The 15,588-nt window shown below is 35.4% G+C and overlaps 2 protein-coding genes across 2 annotated transcripts; one reads left to right on the top strand and one right to left on the bottom strand.

The window, feature by feature from the left end:
• The first annotated feature begins 2,335 nt into the window (after window positions 1–2,335).
• Window positions 2,336–5,742, top strand: LOC106141359 (uncharacterized). Its single transcript, XM_013343014.2, has 4 exons — window positions 2,336–2,469; window positions 4,277–4,473; window positions 4,774–4,997; window positions 5,459–5,742. The coding sequence occupies exons 1-4, from the start codon at window positions 2,338–2,340 to the stop codon at window positions 5,740–5,742; spliced, it is 837 nt and encodes a 278-aa protein (XP_013198468.2). The 5' UTR covers window positions 2,336–2,337.
• A 702-nt stretch (window positions 5,743–6,444) lies between these two features.
• LOC106142647 (ubiquitin carboxyl-terminal hydrolase 4) lies at window positions 6,445–15,373 on the bottom strand. Its single transcript, XM_013344494.2, has 13 exons — window positions 14,914–15,373; window positions 14,426–14,752; window positions 13,960–14,094; window positions 13,426–13,529; window positions 13,095–13,215; window positions 12,604–12,751; window positions 11,933–12,079; window positions 11,474–11,658; window positions 11,009–11,115; window positions 10,382–10,510; window positions 9,620–9,715; window positions 8,499–9,541; window positions 6,445–8,384 (listed from the first exon to the last, which is right to left on the bottom strand). Exons 1-13 carry the CDS (start codon window positions 15,244–15,246, stop codon window positions 8,344–8,346), a joined length of 2,916 nt encoding a protein of 971 aa, XP_013199948.2. The 5' UTR covers window positions 15,247–15,373; the 3' UTR covers window positions 6,445–8,343.
• Between the last annotated feature and the right edge of the window lie 215 nt (window positions 15,374–15,588).

The raw sequence follows: 15,588 nt of genomic DNA on the forward strand, positions 1-15,588 counted from the left end.
GTCCTTTTTGTGCTTGATCAATAAAATGGCATGGTACAGTGGCTGTGAGAGGAGGAAACCGAGCCCGGCCCGGTGACGGAACAGTGTTCCTGGCGCAATCAGAGCGAAAACTCTTTCGGCTCCTATCAATTTACATACGTACAAGTACAATATGTCAGTCTCGCTTCATTTGTTAATATTATTATTTTAAAATACACTTCGCGGAAGCATCCAATACGTCAACCTACTTGTTAAAATTATGACATATTTTTCGATTCGATACGAAAGTTTAATTGATTGTATTTTTCAGAAAAATATCAATACACTATATTTTTTAAGTAGAAACCTATATATTTTTACCGCTCCTGTTTTGCCCTTGTAGTGTCACTTTTTCTTTAGATGAATACGAAGGATAAAAGTTGTCCATTGCTCAACATTCCAAATTTGAGAACAAATATATGGAAATTGGTATATGAAATTGATACTTTTTTTTTCTTCAGTAGAATTGACAAAAAGGACAAACAATTTTAAAATTAAAATAATACAATGACTCACCTAAATAAATTGTTTTTTTTTAATAGATATTGGTGATATATATGTATATTGTACGTGTACAGTACAGTGTATGAAATTCTGTTGTAATAAAATACCTAGCAACATTGAGCTCGCATATAATAAACTCTATGAGAGAGTAGAAATTACTTTGAGAAACTTGAAAATAAAATAAGGTCTTACCTATAATTTTTCGATGGGCTACATTCGCGAAATCATTATATACTTATAATGTTGCTTTTACGGTGTAAAAGCAGCGTGAAATTAAGACAGGAAGCTTCGTTTCAGTCTCATTGTTCAATTCCGTTGTTGTTTTTGTGTAACAAACAGTATTGTGTATTAAATGCTTATATAGTCAAAAACATTAAACGCGATACAGTTAACATTTTAATGTAAACATTTCTCGAAAATATGATAATAACAGGTAATTAATTCTGCAGACAATAGGTAGGTACACAATTTCCAGTAACCTAAAATTTGCTACGTATATAAAACAAATATCGCATTTTTTAAAATATAACCATCATTATGTGTTAAATCGCCTGTAAACGATGTATCATCCAATCGCTTGCTTTAAATTGTGTTTTCTATTTGTGTGTATGGCGGCTGGTCATCCCAGCAACTTGGTGTGGAGTGGTGGACCTGTGCATATGGAGTGTGAGCATGGTGCGGACTATCTGACCAATAGCGGCCAGCATATCAAGGACAATGTGGTAGCTATAAAAGCTGTCACCTATAATGACGAAGTCTATGTTATCACACCTAGGTAGAATATGTAATAATGATTAATTTTGTTCAAAAAGGGCCAGACTACGAGATAAGTCAGCAACAAAGCTAATGCCCTCTGACCCCATATCCCCCTATCCAGGGGAGCCTAACCAAAATTGTATCATGGTGACACATCTCTGATATAGACAAATGGCATCCATTGCGAAAGCCTGTGTCTGGGAAAAGTTTTAACTGCTAAGAGTAGAATATTTTAAATTGGACGTATTAGTAAGGTTACCTATTCCATAACTAGGCATGTCTAAGTAAACTTGATACATTTGATATTATCATATGATATGTATAAAAAAAAGAATATAAGTACTAAGTACATACTTACAACCTTGTAAGTGTTGCTTATTAAGTCTAAACTTAATTATAACCACTATAATAATTATTACTTTTATCAATAACATGTCATTCATAATTTATATTGAATAAAAATCTGGGCCTTTCAGAATTAGAACATCACATAAAGTCATACGTAAAAAAGTGCCCAGAATAACTACATGACACAAAACCATTTATTCATAAATTTACATCGGCCTTCAAACATCAAGTTCCTAATGACAATTGAAACTAAATATATGTTGTAGTAATGGTAATTATAATACATATCATAAACATGATTTTTGAGACATGGATCGCTAGAGGCGATGACCGCCAAAAAGGCCTGATAAAATACTTACTTAATTTTCAATTCTTTCTTTTTCATGTGACTCTCTTTGAAGCTATCTGGTCAAACACGTACAACTATTAATGTTAACGATCCATCATCATAAATTTATAGGTATAGATAAAGTTAAAACTTTTACCTTACAAAATATTATAAAAAAAAATAGTCGTATTAAAATTAATTCCGTGTTATAAGAAGTTTTTATTCATATGAAGGGTCGCGGTAATTTTACGCACATTTCGATCCAAAATTATAGATAATTATTACGTATCTACACTTATAATAATAAATAAAAGATAACCGACACAGACAAGACGCGTGATTTGTAAGATAAATAATTCTTTCCCAGATTCAAAAGAGGTGTAATGGCTACAGTCTGGCTAATGGTCCGTGGCCGCAGTGGGCCAGAGTTCCAAGCATTCCCGTCGCTACAGCCGCACACCCTCGGGGATTGCAACGCCATACAGAACGCTATCGATATACATCTTGACCATTTAGTAAGTACCTATTAAAAATGAAAGATTTCTGGACCAAAAAATTTAAAAAGCTGATTATTAACATATGGTGATAAATGATCAGCAGACTATGTTAAAAAAGATTTCCAACTATTAGGTTCTACTCACGAAAGAATCCTACGTTCTTCATATAAGTTACATTTGCTATCCTTTTTCACCGTACAGGTATTGCCTCCAATTCTTTCGCCGTTATGGCTGTTAGGCTCTGGAATTCACTTCCCGAGTCCATCAGGACATCCCCAAGTCGTTCTAGTTTCAAATCACGGGTATACGGGTTTATCTTGAGTCACGAGGGTATTTAATACCTATAAGCCTTTTTACTCATTTCGGTAATCGCTGCACCTATTTATTTATTTAGGTATATTGTTTATCTATTGTAGTTTTTATGTATGTTTATTATAATTATTTTATTTGATATTTTGTGTAGGTATAAATATATTAATTTTGTTTGACCCCACATAAAGTTCTCTGTCAGACCCAATGGTTGACTGGTAGATAATGCTACAAGCATTAAGTCCGCCAATTGTGCTATACATTTGTATTTTGTGCAATGAAGTTTAAATAATTAAATAAATGATTGTAATTAATCTCCTGGGTACACATCACAGTCGGTCAGTTACCTGACTAACAACAATCTGCCTTTATGGATTTTTTCTTAACTACTTGTATCAATTACCATTATGCTCAAATGCAACAGTGAAATTAAAGATAAGCAGCAATTTGACACATGAAAGAGTTATGTCCATGGTGTCATCATTACAACGCATTAAGTATAAAGACAATTTGTGAACACGAAATATAATTTTGTTCGAAGTACATACGTATCAAACTATAAAGAGTTACCTACGCAATGCGATGGCTCAACAACTCGTATCACAAGTGGTAATCATGTGGCTCAACAGTTTCCGGAAAATGCTTACGCATGTAGCTAATTAAATGCAGAAAATTTGGAAACGATCACAAACTACCTTAAAACATTCATTTAGGTGTACTTATTAACATATTGGTTGAGTGATAGAAACAAGGTTCCATATTCATCCATCTATTTTACTTATGTCCAATGTGAACAAGAAATATTATTTGAAATAAATGTTCAGTGCTATGAGCATCTCGTATCAGTAACCACTTTAAGTATTTTGCTATTGATATGTCCCAACAATACCTAGATAAAATGCTGTTTGTTTATTATCGGTTATTACGTGACCTCCCACATAATTATTAAGGTCTACAAACTTAAGCAATTGGCTTCTCAATGTACAACAATGAACGCCGTGTGGCCGATCTCATAGGAACTATAAAGGCTGACAACATTGCCTCACTGATAAATCGCACAGTTTGTATCGAAGGCTTGAGTAACAATAGAAATTCCAGGTAATTATCCATGAAACGGGTTTAAACGATACAAACGAACGTGTTTCAAATAAAGAGGATGCTCTGAATGCAGAATAAAATTTATTGTGAGAGAGGATGCTTTCGTCCTTGATTTCTCTAGTACCTAAGAAAAAATTAACTTATCGTTCTAAAACTAGCCGCTCACCTACTTTGATTTTTCGTGAATAAATCGATATTGTATCAGTTAGTTCCAACCAGATCAATTAATTATTTCAAGAGATGGGTACCTACTTATCATAATATTATATATTTTTTAATTTTAAAGTACTTAGAAATAAATGAAAACATGCCTACGATTGTTCTACGTTACGATAAGTGCTTCGACACTCCTGTAGCCTCCCAGGATGTGCACTGTAAATAACTTGGAAGTTAGTATATTTTTTATTAATAATTTTAGGGTATACTATGGATACTGGACAGTGGAACAGTAGAGTCGTTGGAGTCGCCGCGGTGCATGTGTCCACCAAAAGTTGTAGTGGTCAGCATACTGCTGAAGAAAGTCACGAGGAATATAGACCTATCGTCCCTAACAGTGCCAACGTCGTTGTTGCAAAGTATTGTAGTTGAATACGAACTAGGAGCAAAGCCTTTCATGTGAGATTCTTCTATATTTTTAACTTATGACAATGGTATGCAATGGCATACCGAAAAATTTATTCCTATGTGTTCTGCTAAAATGCAACAATTTTCTACACTTGATAAATATCTATAATGCCACCGCAAAATGAGGAACTTCATTGCTACCTTTAGCTATAAGATATAATTACATACATTGGAAGTTAAAATTTTCTAAGACTATGATATACTCGTACTCGTATAAGATAATATTAACAAATACCGTTATATTCAATCTGTAATTTTAGATTTCAGTTCAGTTTTGTTTTATTTTTAAAGATACATATCGGATGCGGCGAGAGGCACCATCCTAGTCCACGACGTGTCGACGGGTTCCGAGTGGTCAGTACTAGCGTGCGCCCCGGCGTCCGGTCTTCAACTAGCTTTGGTCAAGCAGGCACCGACACATAACGTGCTGGTCGTCATTAGGCTTCATTACCAGGGTTTACTTGAATTTGACACCGCCAGTCTCAGGAGAAAGACACCACTTGGACCATCTAGAGGTACATATAAATAACAACCGTCAAAAAGAAACTATTGTAATAGAAAACGGATAATGTTATGTTATCAACGAAGGCCGATTTATATGATGTGAATATCATTGAAAATGTAATCCATATGCGAATATGAGTTGTTTTTCTTCACAGTGAAACAATTAAAAATGAAATTTTGCATACAAAGTAATGTGAAGGACATCGGGTAGTCGAAGGCGAAAAATGGTTACTTAATATACCTAAGTCATATCTAGAAATGTGTAATCTTTGGTCAGGTCAGGACTGAAATTTATAATCCCAAATTGTGTGTCTATTACACTAGTCCAAGCCCTGTGTTGTGTGTGAGTGCCCTGGGACACATGGGACAACCCATGAGATAAAAATAGCTAAGTAGAGAGTTACCATACTTACTGATGAACTCCAATGGAACACAAACCAGTTTTTTTTTTATTCTTACCATAATTTTCCAGTGTTTGGTGAGAATTCGAAGCGCGTGTCACTGCTCGGCTTTGATTCCCATCACGTGTACCTGCGACACACCGAGTGCTCCGACGTGTTGTCGTGGAACACCAAGGAGGCTTACAACGCGTCCAACCTCCTCAGCATCCATTCTCCAGGCCCGCGTCTCACGCCCACCTCCGTAGCCGCAGACCCCCTTAAGCAACTCCTCATAGTATTGGATTCAAATTACGGAGACACTATTCATGCCAATTTGCCAACGTATCATAGAATAACCTATATTGGCCAGATTTAACCCAATTCATTAATAAATAATTATTAAGCAAATATTGATGTTTCATTTAGTGGACTTACCTCTTTTGCAGCAAAGGATATGTCAATCAATCAATAACTTATAGTGTAGTACACCAATTAGGAATACCTATACCTAAGCATAGATATAAGATAGAAGAAGCAATTTTATAGTCCGATCAGAGAGTTAAGTCTCCATCAAACCCATGTCTGCAAAAAATTACATTTTACGTCAAAGGTTACAAAAGATTGCAAAAATATGATTAGATTCGCATTTATAATTGATGAATCAAATTGCTAACTTTATTTAATTGACTTGATTCGTTCAATCATACACAAAATTACTTTATATTAAAATATATTTTATCTTAAATATAAATAAAATACATAGATAATTGAAAAATAATAATATTGATCAATGGTATTTATACCAGTTAACCTGACTTAATGTAACTGTCTTTTAAAAATCGAAGTTTGTATTAAACTGAGATAATTTATGGGCTAACATTAGGTTATAATCGGCCAGTGGGTGTGGTGTCAATAAAACTGCAAAATGTTTAGATAACACTTATATTTTGACATAACGTGGTGAAATTATAATAAACATCTTTAAATTAAAACAACGAACATAATACATTATATTAAAAGACAGGACGACCAATGCCACATGTCAATTTATTTAATTTCTCAGTAAGTACCTATCATGAATTCCTCTAAAGTATATTGGCAAAATACGAACAGAAATTGTTTTTTTTTTTCTGAATGATATCGCGTATCAGACTGATGTAACACTGTTCTTATGAGCATTGGCCGCCTCATCGATTAAATTTAAAATAAGTGAAACTGCACTCCGCCTACTTCCATGCTTAAATTACAAACTGGTATTGGTAGTCACGAACAGTTCACAATATGAGAGCAAACCATCTATCCCTAAAGATCATAAGTATTCCTTTGTGTTAAAGATATTTGAATATATCAAGTTAACTTTAACATCAAATTGAGCAACGCTGCGTACAATATTAATATGTTTCGATGGATTTTATAAAACATACATGAAGCCCTTTTACTACTCAAGATTATTTGTTAATTAAAATTCTTGTAAACAAAGGCTAAATTTCAATAAATAAAATCTCAATTCCATCACTGAGCTATCCAACTGAAAGTCTTTTGTTGTAACTATTAGGTATGTGTCCCGGTACGGAATAAAGGTGTAATATTAATCTTTGTATGTCAAGAGAGAAAAACAAATCTCTATCTATACCTATCTTATATATAAAAAAATCTCAGCGGACTTCATCAAAAGAGGTAAGTTGGTCTAAATACTATCGACGGCTCTTATTTGATGTTAAAGTCACAATTAACGGCGGGCATCCCACCTTAAAGTGTAGGTCGCCGACGTACCCTATTATATACTTCGTATATCAAATATGATAGCTACAGACATGATGTAGCAAATCACAGGTACGAATTTAGGCCATTCCCTATGGAAAACCAATTATACACTTAAAAATGTCTTTTTAAAACGAACGCCAATATATAAAATCTACAATAAATAAAAAATAATCACATATCGTGCTGTATACAAATCTAAATAAAGTGCTATATCCGATCAGTTACTGCATATTATTCCAGTAAAAACATAAGAAAGACCATTATATACAAAACTTTGTATAAAAGAAAATTTTAATACAAATCACAAGCAACTGCCATAATAAAATTGCATTATAATACGCACGTATTTATCAAACAATAAGACAAACCAACGTTTTGCTTTATATCACAAAAAAAAATATTAATTTTTGTATACATAATCCAATAAATACGCTGCTATACGAATTATACATATCTAGTTATTCCGAATGTAAGTCAGTAAATGTATTCTGTTTATTTTATTTTATAATCACAACATCCCTAGAGCCAAGGCACAAATGTGGAATTTGTTAGATAATTCGATAATTCTGCCCACTAACTACAGTACAGTTTATTTGTGGTGATATATCTACCATATAGAATATAAACCTAACACATCAATTTCATTACACAGCACTACTATTTCTTCTTAATTTTTTTTATTAGTCTGGGGAGGAAGACCGTCTGCAGTAAGCGGGCTAGTCTTGGTCCTTTTATTTTAATATTAGGTATAACATGATTTCGAGTTATATTACATATTTTGCCATATTTTACCATACAGACGCCTTCCTCTTAATTGAGTATATTTTTCAACCAACCTTTGGTATATGCATATACACAATCCAATCTTTCAATACAAAATTATCAATGATTTCATCAATTACATTTATTGCCATATAAAAAAACTAACTGCTGCCCTTGATTAAATTATACGTAAGAACTAAAAAACAATGATTAAAATACAATAAATAAAGCAAACAAAAAGCCTCTGCTCATTAAGAGCTCTACAGCTGAAAATATTTTATATAAAATCGCATTGTCGTCGCCCAAAAATTCATGAGTAATAAACCACTTACATTCACAGCAATTACACTTAAAATTAATCATAAGTTTAACGTCAACTAAGCGAAACCAGATCTAAGTTCGAAATTACGGGTGATGATCGAGAACATCCACCAGACGACATTAGCTGATCTCATGTGGATATTCGAGTTTGCCATGCAGCTGATTTTTCACCTGGAAGAAAATGTTACCGATATTTGTGATGTGAACACAATTTAATTACATGGATATAATTTAGTTAGGTACAGAATTGTTTAATAGTGACAACAAAAAACAAATCATACTAACTTGATGGATGAGATTCGCCAGCAATGTGGTTTCCATGTCTCGGTACGATATATTTAGATTCTTGAAACATGGAAAGCATTAAATCTTCAGTGGTGGGATGATATTCAACGCCATTAATGCTCGCTACCAGTGGAGAGCTCTCATAATTTCTGTTCGAGTCACTATTAGCAGATGTAGTAGACCTGGATGGGTAGTCAACTGATCGCGGCCGTCTAGTGTCCACTGGCGTCATTTTAGGATTGACGTGTACGTCTTTATGAATATACGGTTCGATAGTGACAGTCGTTTCGTTTTTATTCGCATCTTCGTTCGTTTTATTCCCATTCACTTCCACTAATAACGGGCGCTGGAGTGTGGGAGACCTAATAATGGAAGCCGTATTGTGAACTACAGTAGTAACAGTTTGTTTCACAGGAGAAGGTGCTTCAGTCATAGAGTCATCTGGCAAGCTTTCAACACTTCTAGACAACGGGCTGTGGGTGGGAGCAGTAATATCAGTTTCTGACTCTGGTTCATTATTCAGAATTTCGTTTCTACCATCTTCCACATTCTCCTCCTTTATCTCCGTTATATCATTCAAAGATTCGGTTGTTTGTTTAGTGAACTTAGGCATACGTAACGCCCAATGTACACTTTGATCATCGACAGAACAAGAGTGGGTTACGATAGGTTTCTTGCGTTTATAGAATAGCATGTACGCGGTGTTGTTGACGAGTTCGCTGTAAGCATTGTCATCATCAACTTGCGTCACTCTTGAATCATCGAATTTGTACCAATGACCGTCGTATGGATTCTTGCAAGCGGCAGTGTAGTGACCCGTTTCGAGGTCATCTCCGTGGTGGTAACAGATAGCATAAAGATCATACATATTTTCCTGTGGACTGGTGGATGTTTTAGAATGCCGTCGTCGCGGAGAGCGGGAATGGCCAGGCGAGTCTGCATTGGTAGTGTTCCTCCTTACAAGGTGCGGTGTCATATCAAAATCATTTAACGGGAACTCAACCATAGTTGTTAATTTTGTACTGGTCCGGCCTTTAGCTTGCCTAAAATAAAATTATTTATGAAGATAGATCATTTTTTGACATAAACAAATGGTTATATTAAATTAAAAAATCACTTACTGTCGGAATCTCTTCAAATGAATAACCAGAATATCGGGCAAGGACCAGAGTCCGAGCGTCTTGACCACCGGCATATACCGCTGACATTGAGGACATCTAAAATAAAATCACAAAATTATTAATACACATACATGTTCACTCTATTTAGTTATATCACCAGTGGTCACACACTATATATCGATGTTCAATAAGACGATTGTACATCGATGATAATTTTTTTGTCATAATCAGTAACATCTATATCCAATACTCTCAACCATAGTCACGGAACCTGTCAGATTTGATATGGCGGAAATGAAGTGGAATCACATTTAATGGTAATTAAGTAAATTTAATACAGTGTGCACATTTTATTAACAGTATTATAATGTGTAAAACCACAGCAATCAAAATTAGTGTAGTTGACCGCATGGTTATAATTAAGAGCTTTAAATAGTAGAGGTCGTATCACTACATAGTATAAAACAAAGTCGCTATTTTAGTCTGTTTGTCTGTATGCTTAAATCTTTAAAATTACGCATGGATTTTGATGCGGTTTTTTGTAACAGGTAGAGTGATTCAAGAGGAAGGTTTTTATGAATAATTTTTTCCGAATTTTGCACCCGTGCGAAGCCGGGGCGGGTCGCTAGTGGTAAATAAAAATATAATGTGAAATCGCTATTGCAACGTCTCAGCCTTTTCAAGGAAACCTAACCCAGAAACCTAGAACAGAGTCTAGCGACAGGTCCCGATTCTAGTTGGAATACGAATGGTTCTAGTTACCTCCAGGCGTCTTCCTGCGCCAGATGTTCCGCTCTGGTGTAGTGTTGCAGACACGCGTGTAGGGTGAGCGGCGCGACCGTGCCGCAAGACACGTGCACTTCGCACGCCTCCTCCGACGACCGGATGATACTGCAAACATTCAATATTTTTGGTAGTCTCGCAGATCCCACAATCTAATGCGAATGAGCGTATAAAGCCCGTTCATTATTACATTATTGACAGAAACAGCTGATATATTTTGATATTTAGGTTCCTAATAATCAACCTAATACTAGTTTTACCGTCAAGTACAACACACACTTAATTTGGAAATGTGAGATAAAATTATTTATATATTATACCTATATATAATATAATTATGTTAAAAGTATAAAGTATGAATGCAACTATGATTGTTAAAATTATGGAATGCAGTGGAAAAAAGAAAGTATGTGTGCGAGAGAGAAAGACTCTTCTTCTCTCTTTTTAGTGTTCACGACAGTATGTTATGTTGATCTGATAAAAAAAAAATAACACAAAAGTGTAACTTCATTTATTTTTTCACGAAATGCAACAAAATTTTTGAATTTTATTATTTGTTAAAAACTGAACAAGAAATATTTTGGGTTGTCGACGTTAAGGAGATACCTGTCTCTATGCGCGGCGTCCCACAGCAGCTCCAGGCGGAGGTGCGGGTGCGTGTCGTGCGCACACAGCGCCTGCTCCACCGCCAGCGCGAACAGCGGGTGCGGCAACTGAAATCAATCATATTTAAGTTAGCCATAAGATAAACAAACATGTGCAAATCTTAAAGATATGCATTGCCAAGATATGTTTATTAGCATCTACGGTCCCTGTTACTTAAAACTTGGGAATTTCCAAGACAAGAGAGAATGGTCATTATTTAGGATTGCGTGCAACACCACCACACTTCATCTTACTGATCATTGTGCAGGTCAAAAACTCAAATGTACAATAATAAAATAAAATTTGTTATAGTTCGAGGCTTAACATCAAACCTGGCGGGAAAACTTCCCTTTGCGCCGATCGAGCCCGAATCAAGTTGATTTTTCACATAAAATAAGTTATAAGGTTATTTAATAACTGGCTTACCTCTGGTTGCAAATACGCTGAATCTTTAGGCCGGTGCGCCTCGGCGATGCGCGCTCTGAATATGTCGCTGCCCTGCGAGTTCTCCAGCACGCGCTCGGCGACTACTTGGCACATCTCCTTCAGCATCAGCTTCTGAAGGTCCTCGTACGATATCTCGCGAGGCACTTGCATCGCATATGGCGAACCTGTTGCAGACAATGTACTAAGTGAAACAAAGACTTCGTCACTAAAATATGAATACCAAGATATTTATCTTTAAATGTGCGAATCTGCTGGTATATAAAGAAATACTGGGTAACTTTTTCAACAGTACCAAAATTTTCTAAGAGCAGTCAAATTTTATGTATGTATGTATGTGTCTTTCAGTATTATGTTAACTTTTGTAAGTGCACTGTTGAAAATGTAAAAATATTCAAACTATTTTTTATATTACTTAATATTAAAAAATGGAGTACTCACCAAACCTCTCTCCATCGAGCAGGTTGACCCACAACAGGAGCAGGTAGGGCGTGGTGGGAGCCTGCAGCAGCGGCGGCGCCTCCACGCAGTACAGCGCGCCGCAGTCCAGCCCCGCCGCCTCCCAGCCCGCGCGCGCCACGCACCAACCTTTACACCACATTCCCTTTTACGATGCGTACATACCAGAAGCAAGCACGTTTGTCGACCCCAAAATGTTGGCTTTGGCGAACTTCAAACAGAACCAACAAAGTCTTAAGAAACCCATTCATTGGCCAGATGGGTATCCCGAATTTATACAAATTATGCACACATTAGCCATCCACCTAAACGTTTCACTTCCGTGTTTTATCACGAAACTCAAATGCCATATTTAACAATATTGAGGTTCACAGATAACGACAGATTGCTATGCCAACGCTTAAACAAAAATCTCAATATTATAAGCTCTATTCCCTCTGAGAATGTAAAAGTCATTGATTGACTAGGAATAGAAGCAGATTTCACACACAATGTTTTTCTTTACTACAACTTCATAACTTGCAATAGATCAATCAGCTAAGTCGCCTTTTACATGTGTGTGTAATTTTTTGACAAAAAAGCTCCTGAATTAAAAATATGTGAAATTACGTATCAAAATTGAAATGGAAAATACATATTATCTTCTTTCATACCCATCTCATTAATCTCAGCCAGTATGATATGATCGCGTTCGATGCCGGTGTCATTGTGTAGCGTCGTCCTGAGATCGTCCATGGTCGCGTTCTGTGACAGTTCCACGCCGATACGTACTTGCCGAGGCTGCTGGTTCACATACACCACCTGGTAAACGTTATCACAATCAGTTATTGTCCCTGAATGTATTTCCAAAGAAATATTCACAGGGTTAAAATTGGGAACATTGGACTAATGAACATGAGAAAACATTATCCCTAAGGAATCCCTAAGGAAAAGTATTCCATTTATTTATGGCTTAATGATGCAATTGAGATTATTCAGTGTTCAGATACCTAGTATAATAATTGTTGTACTTGCCAAACATAATAAAAATTGTTCCCCTTTTGTTATTACTCATAAGTAAAATAATTGAACATAATTTCAACCAACCACTTTTTAAAATTGACATTTAATAAAATTGCATATTTAATAGGACTTAATTTCTTACATTTACAGGGAGAGGTGATGGCTGAGCAGTTGCCAGTCTTGAAGGCAACTGTACACTCACACAGTGAAATGGATCGAATGTGCAAGATGTTCTCTCACACTTCGCACATGTCAATGCTGACCTGAAATATAAGATTTTTTCATTTGTGTTATTACTTACTTAATAAAATTTAAAAAAAAAAATTTAAATATCTTCCTTTTCTTGTGCAGATAACTACAGCACTTAACTAAAATCTATAAACAGAGAATCACCTGCCTCTTGACTACCTACTTGCCAAAACTAAAGGTCATAGATAAAGTATTTTTAGAACCCTATTAGATAAATGAAATACCTGTACTGAGCTTGGAACACAGCTTGGACAAATGAGCTGTTCCTGCGAGCGTGGTTGGCTAGAGTTTCTGCAGCAACTACCTCGTCTGGCTTGCCACAAGTATTCTGCAAAAGAAATTTTAATTGATTTCAAATAGTATTTCAAGCTTTTTGTATAATGAGATAGTGAGATAGTATTCCAAACATTTTTAGAGTTAACTAACAATAACTTTATTTAATGGAGATAATATGGGAAGACCTAGACGAATGTATCTTGATTAAATTATGGACGTCCTGGTAAAGCGTCAGGTCAAAAGTACCCGAAACCGCCGAGGTTGCATGAAGAGAGTTATGAATGTGGATGAAGCGAAGGAAGTTTGCAGAGATTGTGGCAAGTGGAAAGAGGTAGTCTCTGCCTACCCCTCCAGGAAAGAGGCGTGACTTTATGTATGCATGTATATAATAAAGCATTCAAACAGACAACATTGATAGCTCTTATTTGTGTGGAGACACAGTGAAGTATAGAAAAACAAAATAATAAACAAGTTTATTTCACCTTTATAGTTTTGTATTTCTTCTTTGTGGCCGTATTTAAATCTTCATGGACTTTATCTAGCAACCAAAACAGGAATTCCTGGGCATCATGCTGATTGTTTCCTCTATACTGAGTTCCATGCCGTTCAACAACTCCCTAGAAAAATAGTATGCATAAATAAATCACATAACACAAAGCAACTCCTGACTTCCAGTTTTTTTTGAACCCTTATCTGTATTGTAATTATGATAGCACATACAGTTGCCTAGATATGCAGGTTTCTTGACAATGTTTTCCCTCACTATTAAATTATCAATAACACTCTTGAACAAGGCAGGCAAAAGGCATGCAAATTAGATTTGCAAATTGCCTTTTGCCTACCCCTTGAAGATTTGTTTCCTCTGATGTATGATTTTATGTATTGACAACATACAATGGAGAAAATATTTCACAGATTAAGTACAGCATATTATTAAAAAAAGGTAACCTTGAATGTAGTGCTCATATCAGATGTATAGTGACATGCCCAAAGTGCCTTCAAGAGAGCTGCCAATTGTTCTGTAATCTCTCCCCTGGTCCCATATTTTTTTGAATTTATTTTATTTCGTTTTTGAAGGTCCAATTTATAATGATCTAATACAAAATATTCAGCAATAACATCAGTATGTGAAAGGCACTGTAGTACAGCATTCATGTAACATGTATTTCCATGATTCTTGATTCCAGTGGCAGCAGGAGTTGTTCCTGGAGGCCATGGTGGGTCACCACTACACGGTACTCTCTCACCATTCATAACAGGAGGTGCCGATTTAACCTGCAAGGAAAAAAATTATATCATAAGTATGTAATAAACATTTATTAAATCTACCAAAACATGTAAAACTTATGTATATGCCAGAAACTTAATGTTATTATACTCCAAGAGTAAAACCTTATATAAAATTTATGCAAAAAATTGAGTAGTACGAAACTTACGCTAGAAACATTTACGGTGCTCATGTGCTGTGCTATTTTGTTCAAAAATCTCCTCCATGATGGCCTTCTAAATAACTTCCTTTCAATAGTAACAGCTTCCTTTTGAGAATCAATAGCATCCGAGTTGGAATTAAAAAGTTTATCGCTTTCGTTAGTTTTATTTTTGCTAACTGAAGGTTTAATTGTCCCAAATGGATTACGAGGTAATGTAAAAGTACGTTTTAATCGAGATCCCTCTACTTGCTTTGGTGTCATGCTGGTATCGGAAATTTCATTTATCAACTCACTCTCCGAACAGGATTTCAAAACTGAAGATAGATTATTGGTAGACATGATAAATTAACTTGTTTGTAACTAGATATTCTACATTTATTACTTAATTCCAAAGAATTTAAGTTCCAATACCAATTTTAGAAAAACATTGATATGTCAAAGCGCCATTTTGGTTGTGGTTTTTCTATTGGTTATGGTTATTGTTTTTTTAAACTGTCATTTTACCAGTCAAATATAGTGGCATTAGATACTTTACAGAATATTATACCAATTAATGGAAGTGGCGGGTGAATTTAGTTGACACCTGCCAAGTCACGATCGTTTTGACGGCTTGTGACTTATTTTCTCAGTCTCTCTTCCGGCTACCCACTAAGATAGAGATGATAAGACAAACAAACATCT

The sequence above is a fragment of the Amyelois transitella genome, chromosome 12, assembly GCF_032362555.1.
Source record: "Amyelois transitella isolate CPQ chromosome 12, ilAmyTran1.1, whole genome shotgun sequence".
NCBI lineage: Eukaryota > Metazoa > Arthropoda > Insecta > Lepidoptera > Pyralidae > Amyelois > Amyelois transitella.